This window comes from Ciona robusta, unplaced genomic scaffold (assembly GCF_009617815.1).
Source record: "Ciona robusta unplaced genomic scaffold, ASM961781v2 AP042741.1".
Lineage (NCBI taxonomy): Eukaryota > Metazoa > Chordata > Ascidiacea > Phlebobranchia > Cionidae > Ciona > Ciona robusta.
In genome coordinates, this window is record NW_028323120.1 from 280,726 (window position 1) to 294,757 (window position 14,032).

Below are 14,032 nucleotides of genomic sequence, written 5' to 3' on the forward strand. Positions count from 1 at the left end.
AGTGCGTAACACTGGCAACAACACCCTGTGTGTAAGGATAATGAGCAAAATCCCTTACACATATAGAATGCTTGTTTTTGATTAATCCTTTTTTATGTTTCATTTTTTATATTGACGTGCCACTGCCATGCGCCATCTTTTATTAAAAATCTGTCACTTTTCAGCAACTGCTGTTTCAATGGTGTTGTAATATGAATTCCTTTTACAATATATGAACCTAAAATTACAGCCAAGCAACATCAGTACATGAATGACTCTGACAAGTTTTCAAAATTTCTTTTTTAATTCACCACGTAAACCTTTACATTGTTTGTTTGACTGGATAAAAAGCTTTTGAAATAAACGCTGAGCAAATGTATACGATAAAACTCTCACAAACAAATCCATTATATAAACTAAAACAGAATGAACTTCTTCATTGTGTTGCTCCTGTAACCGTGCACACAGTGTGTACATAAAAATATTAAAAATTGAATGATTATACACTGTACAAGTTACTAAATTAAAATCTATAGTTCTAAGATTCTTAAAACTCTCCTTACTGCAACTTAAGTAGGCAAATTGTAAAAGACTTAAAAAATCAGTACTTGGGTAATTAAGTGCTCCAGAGAACTTTTCCATTATTACAATAAATTCACCACTCGGTCGATCCTGGGTAAATAAACCAGTTACATATGGATAATCAAACTTTTTTGCTGCCTTTTTTATTAACTACCCTTCTAAATACTCAATAGTATCATTTTCTATGCTGTTCAACCCGGCAGTTTCTTCAGCTGATGAACATGATACACTAAAGGGGTTTATGATATTTTTGTTAAAACATCAAGTAAAAGTTTGGGAGATTTAAAGACGGGGTTAATAAAAATAGAGCCTGCATCATCCACTTGGGCATACTGTTTAACTAAATTATTTTTACTTTTGGTTATAACAAAATTTTCTATCCACTTGTTCACTTCAGCTTTGCCCTTTTCAGTAAATTTGAATATCTCTAAACTCTTCCATATAGCCTGTTCCTGACTTGATTTAAATGATTCCTGTGAAACTGCTTCTGCTTCATCTAAACGGTCCGCGCTTAGCTCTTGTAATAAACCTGCAAACTCCATTACTATGAAAAGGCAATCTCCGTACGTTTCGAGACAGAAGGCAGTGTAGATAAGTTGTCATGCGTGACGAGTGAGAGATAATAGGGAGTTGAACTATCATGTTAGTGTACTATGGTCACCCATTCAAGTACTAACTGAACCCGGGATTGCTTGACTTCCGAGATCGGGTACTTTCAATCTGGTATGGAGATAGGCAGAATAATGTTTTGAATCTTGATTAATATATTGTTAACGTAATTTAAAAATTCATTTTATACCAAAAGCGTATTTTTGAAAATTTTGTTTTATAATTATTGCCTAACTCAGTTTAAACATTATTCTGCCTATCTCCATACCAGATTGAAAGTACCCGATCTCGGAAGTCAAGCAATCACGGGTTCAGTTAGTACTTGAATGTGTGACCGTCTGGGTGTCCTCAGGTGACATCAACAAACTTACACCGAATCATTCGATTTTCTTCAGCAGAAAAAGAGTGGTTGAAATACTCCAGGAAGTTGAAGTCACTTGTCATTCTTTTATTCCCAATGGAAAAACATGTTTATTTTGTTGTAGCCAAAAGTGATAACGTTGGCAGAAAAAACAGGGACGAGTACCGGCGATGGGTGACTGTGGGCATGGAAGACTCCAAAACCATTCGAGGTATCGGACCAAAAGTTGGTTTATTAACTTCGTATGGTCATTTGACATCTAATGGACGTCGTCGCGTGAAGTTTCCGGTCGAAATTATTGAAACATCCGCAACCGCGTAATGGTTATTTATAACTCTAAAACCATTCAAGGTATCGAACCAAAAGTTGGTTTGTTAACTCTTTAACTGCCCATGGCGAATAAAGTCGCTTTGGACCACACTTAAACGGCGATTCTGCGGTCATTTCTCCATTATCAATCCCAAATTTGGTCTCATTGGAAAGAAACAATTTTCTTTGTTTTTGTATATTAAAAATCATACCCTTGTATTTAAAAAATCTTAAGTAATAACCGGTTAAACTTTTTTGTGTTTATTTGCCCCCGGTCACCATAATTAGTCAAAAACACTTTTTGTATATTAAAAATCATACCCTTGTATTTAAAAAATCTTAAGTAATAACCGGTTAAACTTTTTTGTGTTTATTTGCCCCCGGTCACCATAATTAGTCAAAAACACATACTATGTTCAAAAAATCGTGGCGAAGTTCGCTGTAGCGATTTTCCTTGTTTCCCAGCTTGTTTTGAGTTTATTTGAAGTTGTTTATACAGTTATAAGTCACGAAAAAGTAATACGAATATGCCTCGAAAAAATTATACGATTGATGAAGCAAGCAAGTAAGCATTGCTATGATTCAACAAGTAGTGCTGGCTCTATTTTGAGTCGTACTAGCTCAGTTGAGTCTTTTCCTGATGCTAATATTTTACAAACAAGTGTAGCAATAACATCCGAAGGATGCATACAATCATCCCAAGTATCAAGTTCAGAAGACAGTGGAGTGCTTTCTCCACCAGCTAAAAAGAAAAAATCAAAAGAAAGACTGCAAAAGAAAAAGAACCCTTCATTTGTATTACCAGCAGAAGAACTCTTAGAAAATTGGATATATGTGGGGACCGATTACACTTCTGTATTACAAACATTTTCCGAGGAAACTGGGTATATTGGGCCAAACTGAATGATAATTCACCAATAAATTGCTTGGAATTATTTTTGTCAGCGGAGTTTTGGGAGTTGTTGGAGACTGAAACAAACAGATATGCTGCCCACACTCTGGATAACAAAACGCCTACTCCATCATCGAGGCTGCAGCGTTGGAAAGACACAAACATTCCTGAGATGAAAGCTTACTTTGTTTTACTTTTAACCATGGGACTATGTCACAAACCCGATATCAATGACTACTGGTCCGCGTTTTCTGACACTGACCAGTGGATATGGGAAAATAGTGTCGAGAAATAGATTTCTCCTGATACGATCAATGCTGCACTGCAAAAATGAAGATTTTATTCCTTGACACGAAGAAAACTATGATCGACTTTTCAAAATTCGTCGGCTTGTTGATATCATTGTCACTAAATTTGACCAAGTTTACAAACCGCAAAAACAATTATCTCTTGATGAAATGACGATTGCGATCAAAGGAAGGTCAACCATAAAAACAATACAACCCACATAAACCAAGCAAATGGGGTTACAAAGTATTGCACTTACTGAGGCAACTACTGGCTATCTTTTACAGTGGGAAATGAATGCTGGGTCATCAATGGAGGCAGATGGGGATGTGAGCAAAACTCACAGCAGTGTCCGGAAACTATGTTCAGGTTACATGGAAAAACAACAGAAAGTATACATGAACAGTTTATTCAAACCAATATTTAGCAAAAGAGTTCAAAGAAAACTGGAATTTGCGGTGCAATAAACTGCATGCCTGATAAAGACCAAAAAAAGGAGATGACTCAGTGTATATGTTGTCAGGGGACATTCTTTGTTAAACGATTGACAATGATGTCCACCGTACATGATGCTGGAGTATCGGAAAAATCCATCCGAAGCAAAAGCAGTGAAACCGGAACCCGGATGGTAATGAAACCATGGTGGAATTTTACCTCCCCTTTAATAAACAAACATTATATTTATCAGCTAATGCAGTTTATTTGTGTATCACGTTGACGCGTAAGTGACCTAAAGTAACCTCGACGTAACACGCGCCTGATAAACATGACATGCGGTGGACGCTTGATCAGACGCTTTGACCTAGTTTAATACGTTAGATTGTTACAAACGAGTTAAACTAGGTATACGAATGAGTTTACGTTTATGAACAAGTTAGCGCTATGCATCCCGCTTTTGGTGCTGTAAACTTTGTTCACGCCCTTATAATGTTTACATATTTTAATTTATAATATTATTTTGGTGTTTGATCGCTTCTAACGCTGCTCACGGCTATACTTCTGTAAACAAGTGACCTCTTTGCTAAATCGGTATGTTTTTTAATGCGTTTTTTGCATTACTGCCACCTTTTTTAACCAAAATACATGACGTAACAATGGAAAATAATGGTGTTTGTGACGTACAATAGGGCTTCTTATTTCAAACGTAAAATGTAAATTATCCGATTCTTCAAATCTTCAATTTGCTCTTCCAATATTAAACACACTTATGCAATATTAGTGACTTCTAGCAAAAACTTAGGTCTGAAAAAATTTTGGTATAACTCACAAGGAATAAGGAGAGACATTGTAAATTGATACACAAGACCACACTGTGTTACAACATCTTATTATCAGTTTCATCAACTGCCCATGCATGAAAGTATTCGTCATAATACAGATTATTTAATTTACGCCCTTTAAGCAAAACATTTAAACCATGTGTGAATGTCGGCACCAAATTTTCATCAACAGAAGCACAAACGAATAATCTTGGAGAATATTTTATACCACAAAAACAAGCACGTGTGGGCGCAATGAAAGAAACTCCCTAAATGCAGTTTCAGTGGAAATAACATTAGTATTGGAAATGATTATTTCATCAGAAAAAAACATCAGTGTTAGCTAATTTAGTGGCAAATAGAATAATAGAAATAAATAGAGCTTTTACAGAAGAAATAAAAATAAAACGAGGAATAAGACAAGGTTGTCTACTTAGTATGACCCTTTTTATAATAGGAACTGAAATGTTAACCAGGAAAATAAACAATAACCCAAACATTAAAGGATACAAACTAGGCAAAGTAGAAACAAAAATAGAACAATATGCAGACGATCTCACGATTTTAACAGAAGAAAATAATACAATAACAGAAATACAACGGGAAAGATTCTATTTGAATAAGGTGAATATATATGCAAGGGTAGGTTAAACTGTTTTAAAACTGTGCCAATATATATTCACTGAACTGCCAAGAAGTTATGGAAGCGATCATGGAGAAGATGGCCTCCTTTGAAGAGATGTTCTTGCAGCTCAAGAACAAGCAAGATGAGTATGAAAGTGGTAATGCTAATTCTAAAAACAATGATGCTGCTTCTCCTGCTGTTGCTGTTATTACAGGGTCACCAGAACTCAAAGAGATGCGCAAGATGCTTAACGGTGTAGAAACATCATTGAAAGACCTAACAGCTCTTGTGAAGAGGACAGACGACCGGCTGGACGATCTAGAACAATATGGACGCCGCAATTGCCTCATCGTTCATGGGAGCAGGAGAGTACCTGGGGATAGAAATAGTTTTTTACATTATGTTCTAAATATTTTAAATAAACTACATCTACCATATCCAGTAACCCCGGCAGACATTGATATTGCCCATGTCCTGCCAACAAAGAAAGACAGGGTACCTATTATTAATAAATTTGTCCGCAGGATGGTCAGAAACGACGTCTACGGACAGAAGAGAAACCTGAAAGGAACTGGAATGTCGATGACGGAGTCCCTAACATCGCCAAGACTACAGATCGTCGAGAAGGCCAAAGCTTCTTTTGGATTCCGGAATGTCTGGACCTCAAATGGAACCATCTACGTGACCCTCAACAACAAACGGCAAGTCATACATAATATTAATGATATTGCTAAGCTAATTTCTCCTAAAGCTTCCACTTAAACCACTTAATGATTGAAGTATGTCGTGTTCACTTTCTTTTTCTTCTATATTGTCGTGTTCACTTTCTTTTTCTTCTATATATGTATTAATATTACACCATCCACGGCATGGCAGCTTCTGTCACTCTAATAGACACTTGGCCAGTTTTAATAACTTATTTGACTCAATGCATGCCGACAAAGTTTTTTTTTGTTCCTGTTGCAGCAAGTTAATCCGGATAAATCAAAATTTTATTGAAATAATGCCTGGTCCTGTCAATACTGTACAATCACCCCAGACTTTCCCTTCTCCCTGCTATCCGATTCTGATCTTCTTGAAATTTTTACACTCACACCAACTATTACCTCACTTGATCCAGTTAAACTTAACAACACCGAGAATGAGGAAGAGCTGTATGGTATAAATTCTTCGGACATCTACACCACTGCACAAAATTGTACACGTCACTTAATACAAACGAAAAACAAACTTACCACATTAAGTCTAAACATGAGACCATTGGCCAACCCAAACAACTTTCTAAAACTAGAAGCACTAATCGCTTCATTAAATTTTAAACCAGATATCATAGCAGTGACTGAAACTTGGATAGTAGGAAACCAATCAGGTCCCTATAGCAACTTAAATGGTTACACTTTCATATCAAACAGTCGAACTAAGAGTAGAGGTGGTGGAGTTGATGTACATAAATTCGAGAATAAATTTTCAAGTTAAACAATGCTGTACAATTATGGAGGAAAAAGTTTTTGAATCCCTATTTGTTACCCTAACTAATATTAACCCTGGTCCTATCAACAACCCGTCACAGACAAGTTCCCTTTTTTGTGGAGTAGTCTACAGGTCACCTGGATTAGATCTTATATCTAATCTTGAATTTCAAAACCACCTTTGTTCAACACTGGACAAATTAGAAACTAGAAATTCTAAATGTATTGTTATGGGAGACTTTAATTATGATTTGCTTAACAACCAACACACATCTGATTTTATTGAGATAATGCATCACTGCTATCAGTCAATTATAAATAGACCAACTAGAATCACAGACACAAGTGCAACAGCAATAGATCACATCTGGACTACAGTTAACAGTTCACACATTAAAGCAGCAATTATAACAGACTCAATATCAGATCACCTGCCAGTTATTCAAGCAATAAACACGAGAATTCACATAAATCGGATCAAACTTACTCCAAGGAGTTTTAGCCCATGTAACATTGCAAGTTTTAACCAAAACCTATTAAATATGTATATTATCATTATATTAGATGAATCAGATCCAGACATTGCTTACTCTCAGTTTCAAAATCAGTATTTAAATAAGTTTAATGAATCTTTTCCTGTGAAGAGCATAAAAATAAACAATCAAATGAAATGGTTCAATGAAAATATATCAAAACTAAATAAAACTAAACAAAAGTTATACAAAAAATATATATTAAGACAAACAGCACAAAGTAAGTCGGAATATAAACTAGCCAGAAACAAGTATCATCATGCAGTAGTAAACAGTAAAAAAGAATATTACAGAACTATTTAAAAAAAAACAGAAAAAACATGAAAGCAACCTGGAAAACTATCAACAATTTGCTTGGAAATATTAAAACCCAGTTCACAAAAGCATTTATGATAGATGGTAAACAAACAAGTGATCCAGTTGAAATCTCAGATAGGTTCAATGAACATTTTTCAACCATAGCCTCAGAATTAGTCAAAAGTATTCCAAAATTAGACAGTCGCCATACAGAATTCCTTCATTCCCGCTCACCAACCTCTATGTTCATCTTTCCAACAACACCAACTGAAATTAAAAATTTAATTCATGAAATAAAACCAAAGTCTAGTAGTGGCATGGATGGCATTCCAGGCAAAGTCATTAAATCTACTCCTGATAACATCTTGATAGCACTATCGCATGTTTTTAATTTATCCTTACAATCCGGAACTTTTCTTAAAGCCTTTAAAATCTCCAAAATAATTCCAATATATAAAAAAGGTAAACCCGAGGATATAAACAACTATAGACCCATAAGCCTACTACCGGTATTCTCCAAAGTTTTAGAAAAACTAATGTATGTACGAATTTGTTCTTACCTAGTTCGATCTAAAATACTCCATGATTGTCAATTCGGCTTCAGAAGAGGTCATTCCACTGATCATGCAAACTCCATGTTAATAAATACCATAACTAGTGAACTAAAAAATAAAAATTCAGTCCTAAGATTATTCTTGGACCTGTCAAAAGCATTCGACACTATAGACCATGAAATACTGTTACAAAAGATGTCTCATTATGGTATCAGAGGGACTGCATTAAATTGGATCCGTAGTTACCTTTCAGACCGGAAACAATTAGTAGAATTTAACAGACATTTGTCCTCCAACCAAAAAACTATAAATCTCGGAGTCCCATAAGGATCAATACTCGGCCCTTTATTATTCCTGATTTATATAAATGATTTCCCAAACTGCTTAAATCACAGCAAATGCATAATGTTTGCTGATGACACTAGTATTTTTATATCAGGTAAAACAAAGACAGAAATTCGTCAACATGCTAAAAATGACCTAAAAAACACCTTAAATTGGCTATGTTCTAATAAACTAATTTTGAATACTGATAAAACTAAATTTATGTTTTTTTCAAACTCTGCGAAAGAAAAATCACAAACTCCCATAGAAATCAAAATAAACCATCACAAAATTGAGCAGGTAACTTCTTATCGATTTCTTGGCGTTACAATTAGTGAAAATCTTTCATGGAAACATCACATCACAAACCTAATTAAAAAACTACGAACGAATTTGGCTATAGTACGAAAATTAAACCATTAATAAACCAACCATCCCTATTAACACTTTACCATTCAATGATGTTGTTGGGGGCGGCGTAAAACGTATCTGGTTGGCTCAGTTGACGTTGACTCCGTGCGTAGTTGATCCTACTTTGGTTGCTAGATGTGGCGTGAACTTACTTCTCGGTTGCTTACAAACCACCCGCTCAACGGTTTTTGACTCGTTTATTGACGAACAACGATGACGGAAAACAAGCCACGAGAATACGTTCACCAAAAGTTTAGTCCAAATGCGTGATGTCCAATATTTGGGCAACTCTTTTATAACAAAAACACACAGTAAAAAGATAGTAAAACGCCCAGATAATTTGACCCTGGGGCATACAACGTCAGTACAAATTTAGAAAACGGACATAAAAAGAATCGGGAGTGTTTTATCTACGCTTTGATGATACTGTAATTGTCTCCTTTTGAGCCTACACAAAGAAGACGTAAAATTTATACGATTGCCAGAATGTTGTACACGGAAAAACGGTTATTAGAAGGACGTTAGTTGCACACACTCGATCTTGAGACTTCAGTATATTTTGTAATGACATTAAATTAAAGATTAATCTACTGCTTTCCCACATCAACCGCTACAAATAGGCTCACACCCACACAAGATGGTTTCATGTGCTGACGATCCACGCGAACTGTTCCTCATGATTACAGTTTTGAAATTGTTGGAAGCTTTTGGAGTTTTTTGGTTCCAATGATGATCCTCGTCTTTTGTTTACTGGATGACTCTTGGAGTTTTATTTCTTTTGTTTGATTTACTTCGATGTTAGCGTGACCGATGTGGCCGTCACCTTTCATCGAATTATTTCCAGTGATATTCAACCGAGGATTTGTGTGGTTGAGGATTTGCATTGTTGAGGATTTGGTCGACATGTTCGCGCAGATGTGTTCACTGGTGGGGTGATCTATTGTAGGGCCTCTGTGTTCTAGCAGCGATCGTCTAAAAAAAAGGAATTTGGTGAGGTATAATGAAGTCTTGGATGGAATGTATGCAAAATACGTTTAGGCTAGATATACTGTGTGGTTACATTACTATTAAAAATGTTTTACACTGAATAAGCTACAAAAAAAATTTATAACGCCAAAATGAATGCATGAACATACCCAATTTCTAAAAAAAATGATATATATAAGGTAAAATTACATTACCAACAAAAAATTATTTTACACCAAAGACACCACGAAAAACGATAAAAGTGACATAAGTATAACAAACCATAATTTTTATGAATTCGTACATGATTACCCAAAGTTAAAGGTTTAAGCGAAATGCGAAATAAATGTTTTAGCAAAATAAATAAAAGAATGTAATTTAACCAAGAGGTATGCAAAAGTAAACTATGCAGTGGCGAGGGTATTTTGGGAAGGACGTTCCGAAATAAAATTATCGCGTTCATTAATATTATTATTTTGGGGGTTATTAGGGTAACGAACGTCTCGAATTCTACCCCGAATGAAAATAAAAATGGACGCACCGTACACCTTGAAAACCCAGAAGGTAAAAAAAACTCCCCAAAAACATGCCATAGAAAGCGCAGCCATGACTATACAAGTCCAAAATGGTGAAGTTATTGAACTTAACACATTCAGAAAAATGTTATGAGCGGAGGCGTCTAACGTTTTGGAAACATATTCCATATCGGCACTAATAGAGGGGTTGGAGTTGGATTCAAGATAGTGGTAAAATTTATCGTGAGTAAGTTTGGCTTGGCTTAAGGTCGCTAACATAGTGGTAAGATCTTCAAAACCACTAGCGGTCTTGGGGAACTCGTTCATGAATGATTCATAGTCGGGAGTAGTGTGATGAAAATTGACGGGGGAAAAAGATGGGGTAATATAATTGACCTTTTGGTCCGTATGTGACAAAGAGTAATTATCAAACACATAAAAGTTGTCAAGAATACGAAAAGACATCACCCGCCCAGGTGTATAACTCTCGACAAATTTAACGCCAGCGTAAACAAAACCGTCACGATACAACTGCCCAATGCGAAACTTGCCAGCGTGGTCCCGATAACGTATGAGTGGCCTGGTAGCAAAGAGTTTCCCGTGCTCAAGTGAATGCAAAATGGTCCCATTAATGTTCTCACACGTTAACTCAGTCATGAGATCTCCTACCGTAATGGCAGCACGCTGTCCACCCAGAATTTTACTGAGTATGTCTCCCGGATACTGCCGGGAGACCAGCGAATATAAAGTAGACACTAGTGACTGAATAGTACATTCTAAGTAATGTATATCGGCAGTCATGTTGCGCATGCTCTCAGTCAAGGTGTCCGAGACTTCGTTAATCATACCAGAAGTCGGATCATACGAGTCGAACGCATTGTTGCTATGAACTCGCTGAGGCCGCAACAAAGAGGCGGTAGAACAATTTAAAGGGATAATAATCAGACCAGACTGATCACACAAAGTGTCCTTAGAATAACAGGCGATAGTATTGGTCGGACAGGTAGCCAGGGAATGAATGCTAAGTCCCAAATCACGTACCTCTAAACGATAAGGACGTTGTGACTCACTAAAATGTAGGGTCAGGTTATGGGTTCCCACAGGCTTAGTCGGGGGGCAATCTATAAGTTTGGGCACTTTCCAAACGTAGGTACTTGTACCTACGGTACAGAATCCGCGATGCACATCGCATTTACTTAAAATACCCATAGGACTCTTCATTCGTTTACGAATGTGGTCATAGTAGACGACAGATTGCGTCATTTGGGCATTGTTAATAGACTTAGTCACGCTAGTAGGCCATTGGTAGGACAGTTCCACCTCGTTGGAAGTGGAAAACTGAGTTTCAGACATTTTAGTTAATGGACCATAACTAGGAGCATTCTTAGTTTGCACCCACTCTTCACACGCACCGGACGCAGGCGCCGGACCAGAAATGGTCTCTATGGAATGGGTTTTACTCCCAAAAAAGAAATACGTCGTATGGAACGTGCTGACAAAAGTTTGGCACGTGTGCATTGTTATCGGCAGGGGCTCGGAAGACGGATTAAAAATCCTAGCTTCACACGTTTTAACCGTAGACGGAATTTGCTTAACGCAAGGCGGGGACTCGGGAATAAAATATTCTCCTTTAAACAGAGAATCGTGACATAATTTGAGCGGAGTACTCACAGTAAAAGCAAACAGAGACAAAAATAATAAATAAAACAAGCTCATCATGTTAGTCCCTAAAACGAAGAGGAAGCTTTACAGGACGACCACCGCGGGTGTAACGGACAAGTTCGTTGGGGATTTCCTGTTGAAGAGGTTCCTCGACAGGAGCAGGAATATAGGGGTTCTCAGAATCGGAGGTATTACTGAGAGGTTGTTCTGTGGAAATACTCTCGTTGAGATTTTCATCACAGTCCGCAGACGAGATAGGGGTCAAGTTAGACGGGAACATAGGCAAATGAGCGACTTTAAGCCGATCAATCGAGACCGTGTTGGGTCGCCCACGCATAGCCAAGGTGAAAAATTTAGGGCTTTTATCCAAAACCTTGAATGGGCCGTCATAATGGGGATATAATGGACCTTTGTTAGCCCCACACTTGATAAAAACGTGAGTACAGGAAGACAGCTCATGATCAATGTGACTTTTGACCGGCTGTTGTACTCTACGCATCGGGAAACGAAGGGTTTCCATGAAGGACGATAGACGCGACGCGAATTCTGATTTTGGTAAATCACAACCATCACGCTCATCAAAAAATTCCAAAGGCAAACGTAAGGTGGTTCCGTAAACTAACTCAGCTGGCGTACATTCCAAATCGGGTTTAAAAGAAGAACGCAAACCAAGCAACACAGGACCAAGATTTGTATGCCAGTCACCGGGGTTGTCATACGCCTTCAGAGCTGCCTTGAGCGTACGATGAAAGCGCTCAATATTGCCATTGGCAGCGGGATGGTATGCTGTGGTGCTAATGTGCTTGGCACCAAGGAAAAGGCACAAATCAGACCAAACCTGTCCAGTAAACTGCGTACCTCGATCCGTAGTTATACGCGAAGGACAGCCGAAACGAGCAACCCAATTTAACAAAAAGGCACTAGCGAGCGTCTGAGCGGAAATGTCCTTTAACGGAATTGCCTCTATCCAACGGGAAAAACGACAAATACAAGTCATTAGGTATGAATAGCCGTGGGAATTAGGAAGGGGTCCGACAATGTCTAAATTCAAATCCACAAAACGCGATGAAGGCTCTCTATACTGTGCAAGTGGAGCGCGATTGTGAATATGAACCTTACATTTCTGACAGGCAATACAAGAAACGCACCAGTCGCGAATGTCTGACCTCATACGATGCCAAAGAAATCTATCGCTAATGAGTTTTTGTGATGTATTTACACCAGGATGTGACAACGAATGCAGTGTGTCAAAAACTTTGCGACGAAGTGGAGCAGGTATAATAGGCCGAAAGGAACCAGTAGACACGTCACCGATAATCAAATTGTCCGAATCGGGAATGACACGATTAACAAGGTTAAGGCTGCTATATAATTCAATTTCATTAACAAAGGCAGGGTTGTTTTGATGTCTGGAAATTTCATGAAGCGTGATAGCTTCATTTGGTAACGAGAGCGAATTAACTTCGACGCGCGAAAGGCAGTCGGCAACCGAATTTTGAAAACCACTGATATATTCGATAGACTTAGTGTACTCAGCAATCAACGAAAATTGTCGCGTCTGCCTGGGAGAAAATCTATCACGCTTGGAATGGAAGGCGCGAACAATGGGCTTATGATCAGTGACGATATTAAATTTACGCCCTTCAAGCAAATACTTAAAATGCCTAACAGCATCATAAATGGCCAAAAGCTCCTGATCAAAAACACTATATTTCTTTTGGGAAGGTTTTAACGCTCGGGAAAAGAAAGCGAGGGGTTTCCATTCACCTTCAACCAGCTGATTGAGAACAGCGCCCAAAGCGGTCCTACTACAATCAGTTACCAAGGAAAATCTACCATTTAGCTTAGGGTAACACAGAAGGGTTTCCTCACTAAGCATAGTCTTAATCTTTTGGAAGGCAGACATGGATTCAGTGGACCAAACAAGCGGGCGACGGTTGGAAGGGTTCTTACACAACATAGAATTAAGATGGCGCAAAGTATCAGCAGCATGAGGGATAAACCGTCTATAAAAATTTACCATACCTAGAAAACGTCTTAATTCAGACACAGTCTTTGGCAATGGAAAAGCTCTAATGGCAACGACACGGTCAGCAATGGCAGTCATACCGTCCTTGGTAATGTGATGGCCAAGAAATTGCAATTCAGAAGCACCAAGAATACTTTTCTTAGTGTTAATGAGCAAACCATATTCGGACAAACGTTGAAAAACTATTTTTAAATGTTTTTCATGTTCTTCCGGAGAATAACTAGCTACCAACAAATCGTCGACAAACGCAAAGCAAAACTCCTCCAAACCACGGACGACTTGACTAATAAAACGTGAAAAAGTCTGCGCAGCATTACAGAGACCGAAACTCATGCGTTTATAAGCAAAGGCGCCAAAAGGGGTCGTAA

The 14,032-nt window shown here is 37.8% G+C and overlaps 2 protein-coding genes and 1 long non-coding RNA gene across 3 annotated transcripts; 1 reads left to right on the forward strand and 2 right to left on the reverse strand.

Moving 5' to 3' along the window:
- The first annotated feature begins 4,903 nt into the window (after nucleotides 1-4,903).
- Nucleotides 4,904-5,688, forward strand: LOC149724123 (uncharacterized). Its single transcript, XM_089893334.1, has one exon. The coding sequence runs from the start codon at nucleotides 4,980-4,982 to the stop codon at nucleotides 5,664-5,666; it is 687 nt and encodes a 228-aa protein (XP_089749460.1). The 5' UTR covers nucleotides 4,904-4,979; the 3' UTR covers nucleotides 5,667-5,688.
- Nucleotides 5,689-6,977: 1,289 nt separating this feature from the next.
- On the reverse strand, nucleotides 6,978-8,541 carry LOC149724124 (uncharacterized). The gene is made up of 2 exons (XR_016386777.1): nucleotides 7,764-8,541; nucleotides 6,978-7,470 (listed from the first exon to the last, which is right to left on the reverse strand). It is a non-coding gene; the product is annotated as an uncharacterized LOC149724124 (long non-coding RNA).
- A 129-nt stretch (nucleotides 8,542-8,670) lies between these two features.
- On the reverse strand, nucleotides 8,671-11,692 carry LOC149724125 (uncharacterized). Its single transcript, XM_089893381.1, has one exon. The coding sequence runs from the start codon at nucleotides 11,690-11,692 to the stop codon at nucleotides 9,863-9,865; it is 1,830 nt and encodes a 609-aa protein (XP_089749507.1). The 3' UTR covers nucleotides 8,671-9,862.
- Between the last annotated feature and the right edge of the window lie 2,340 nt (nucleotides 11,693-14,032).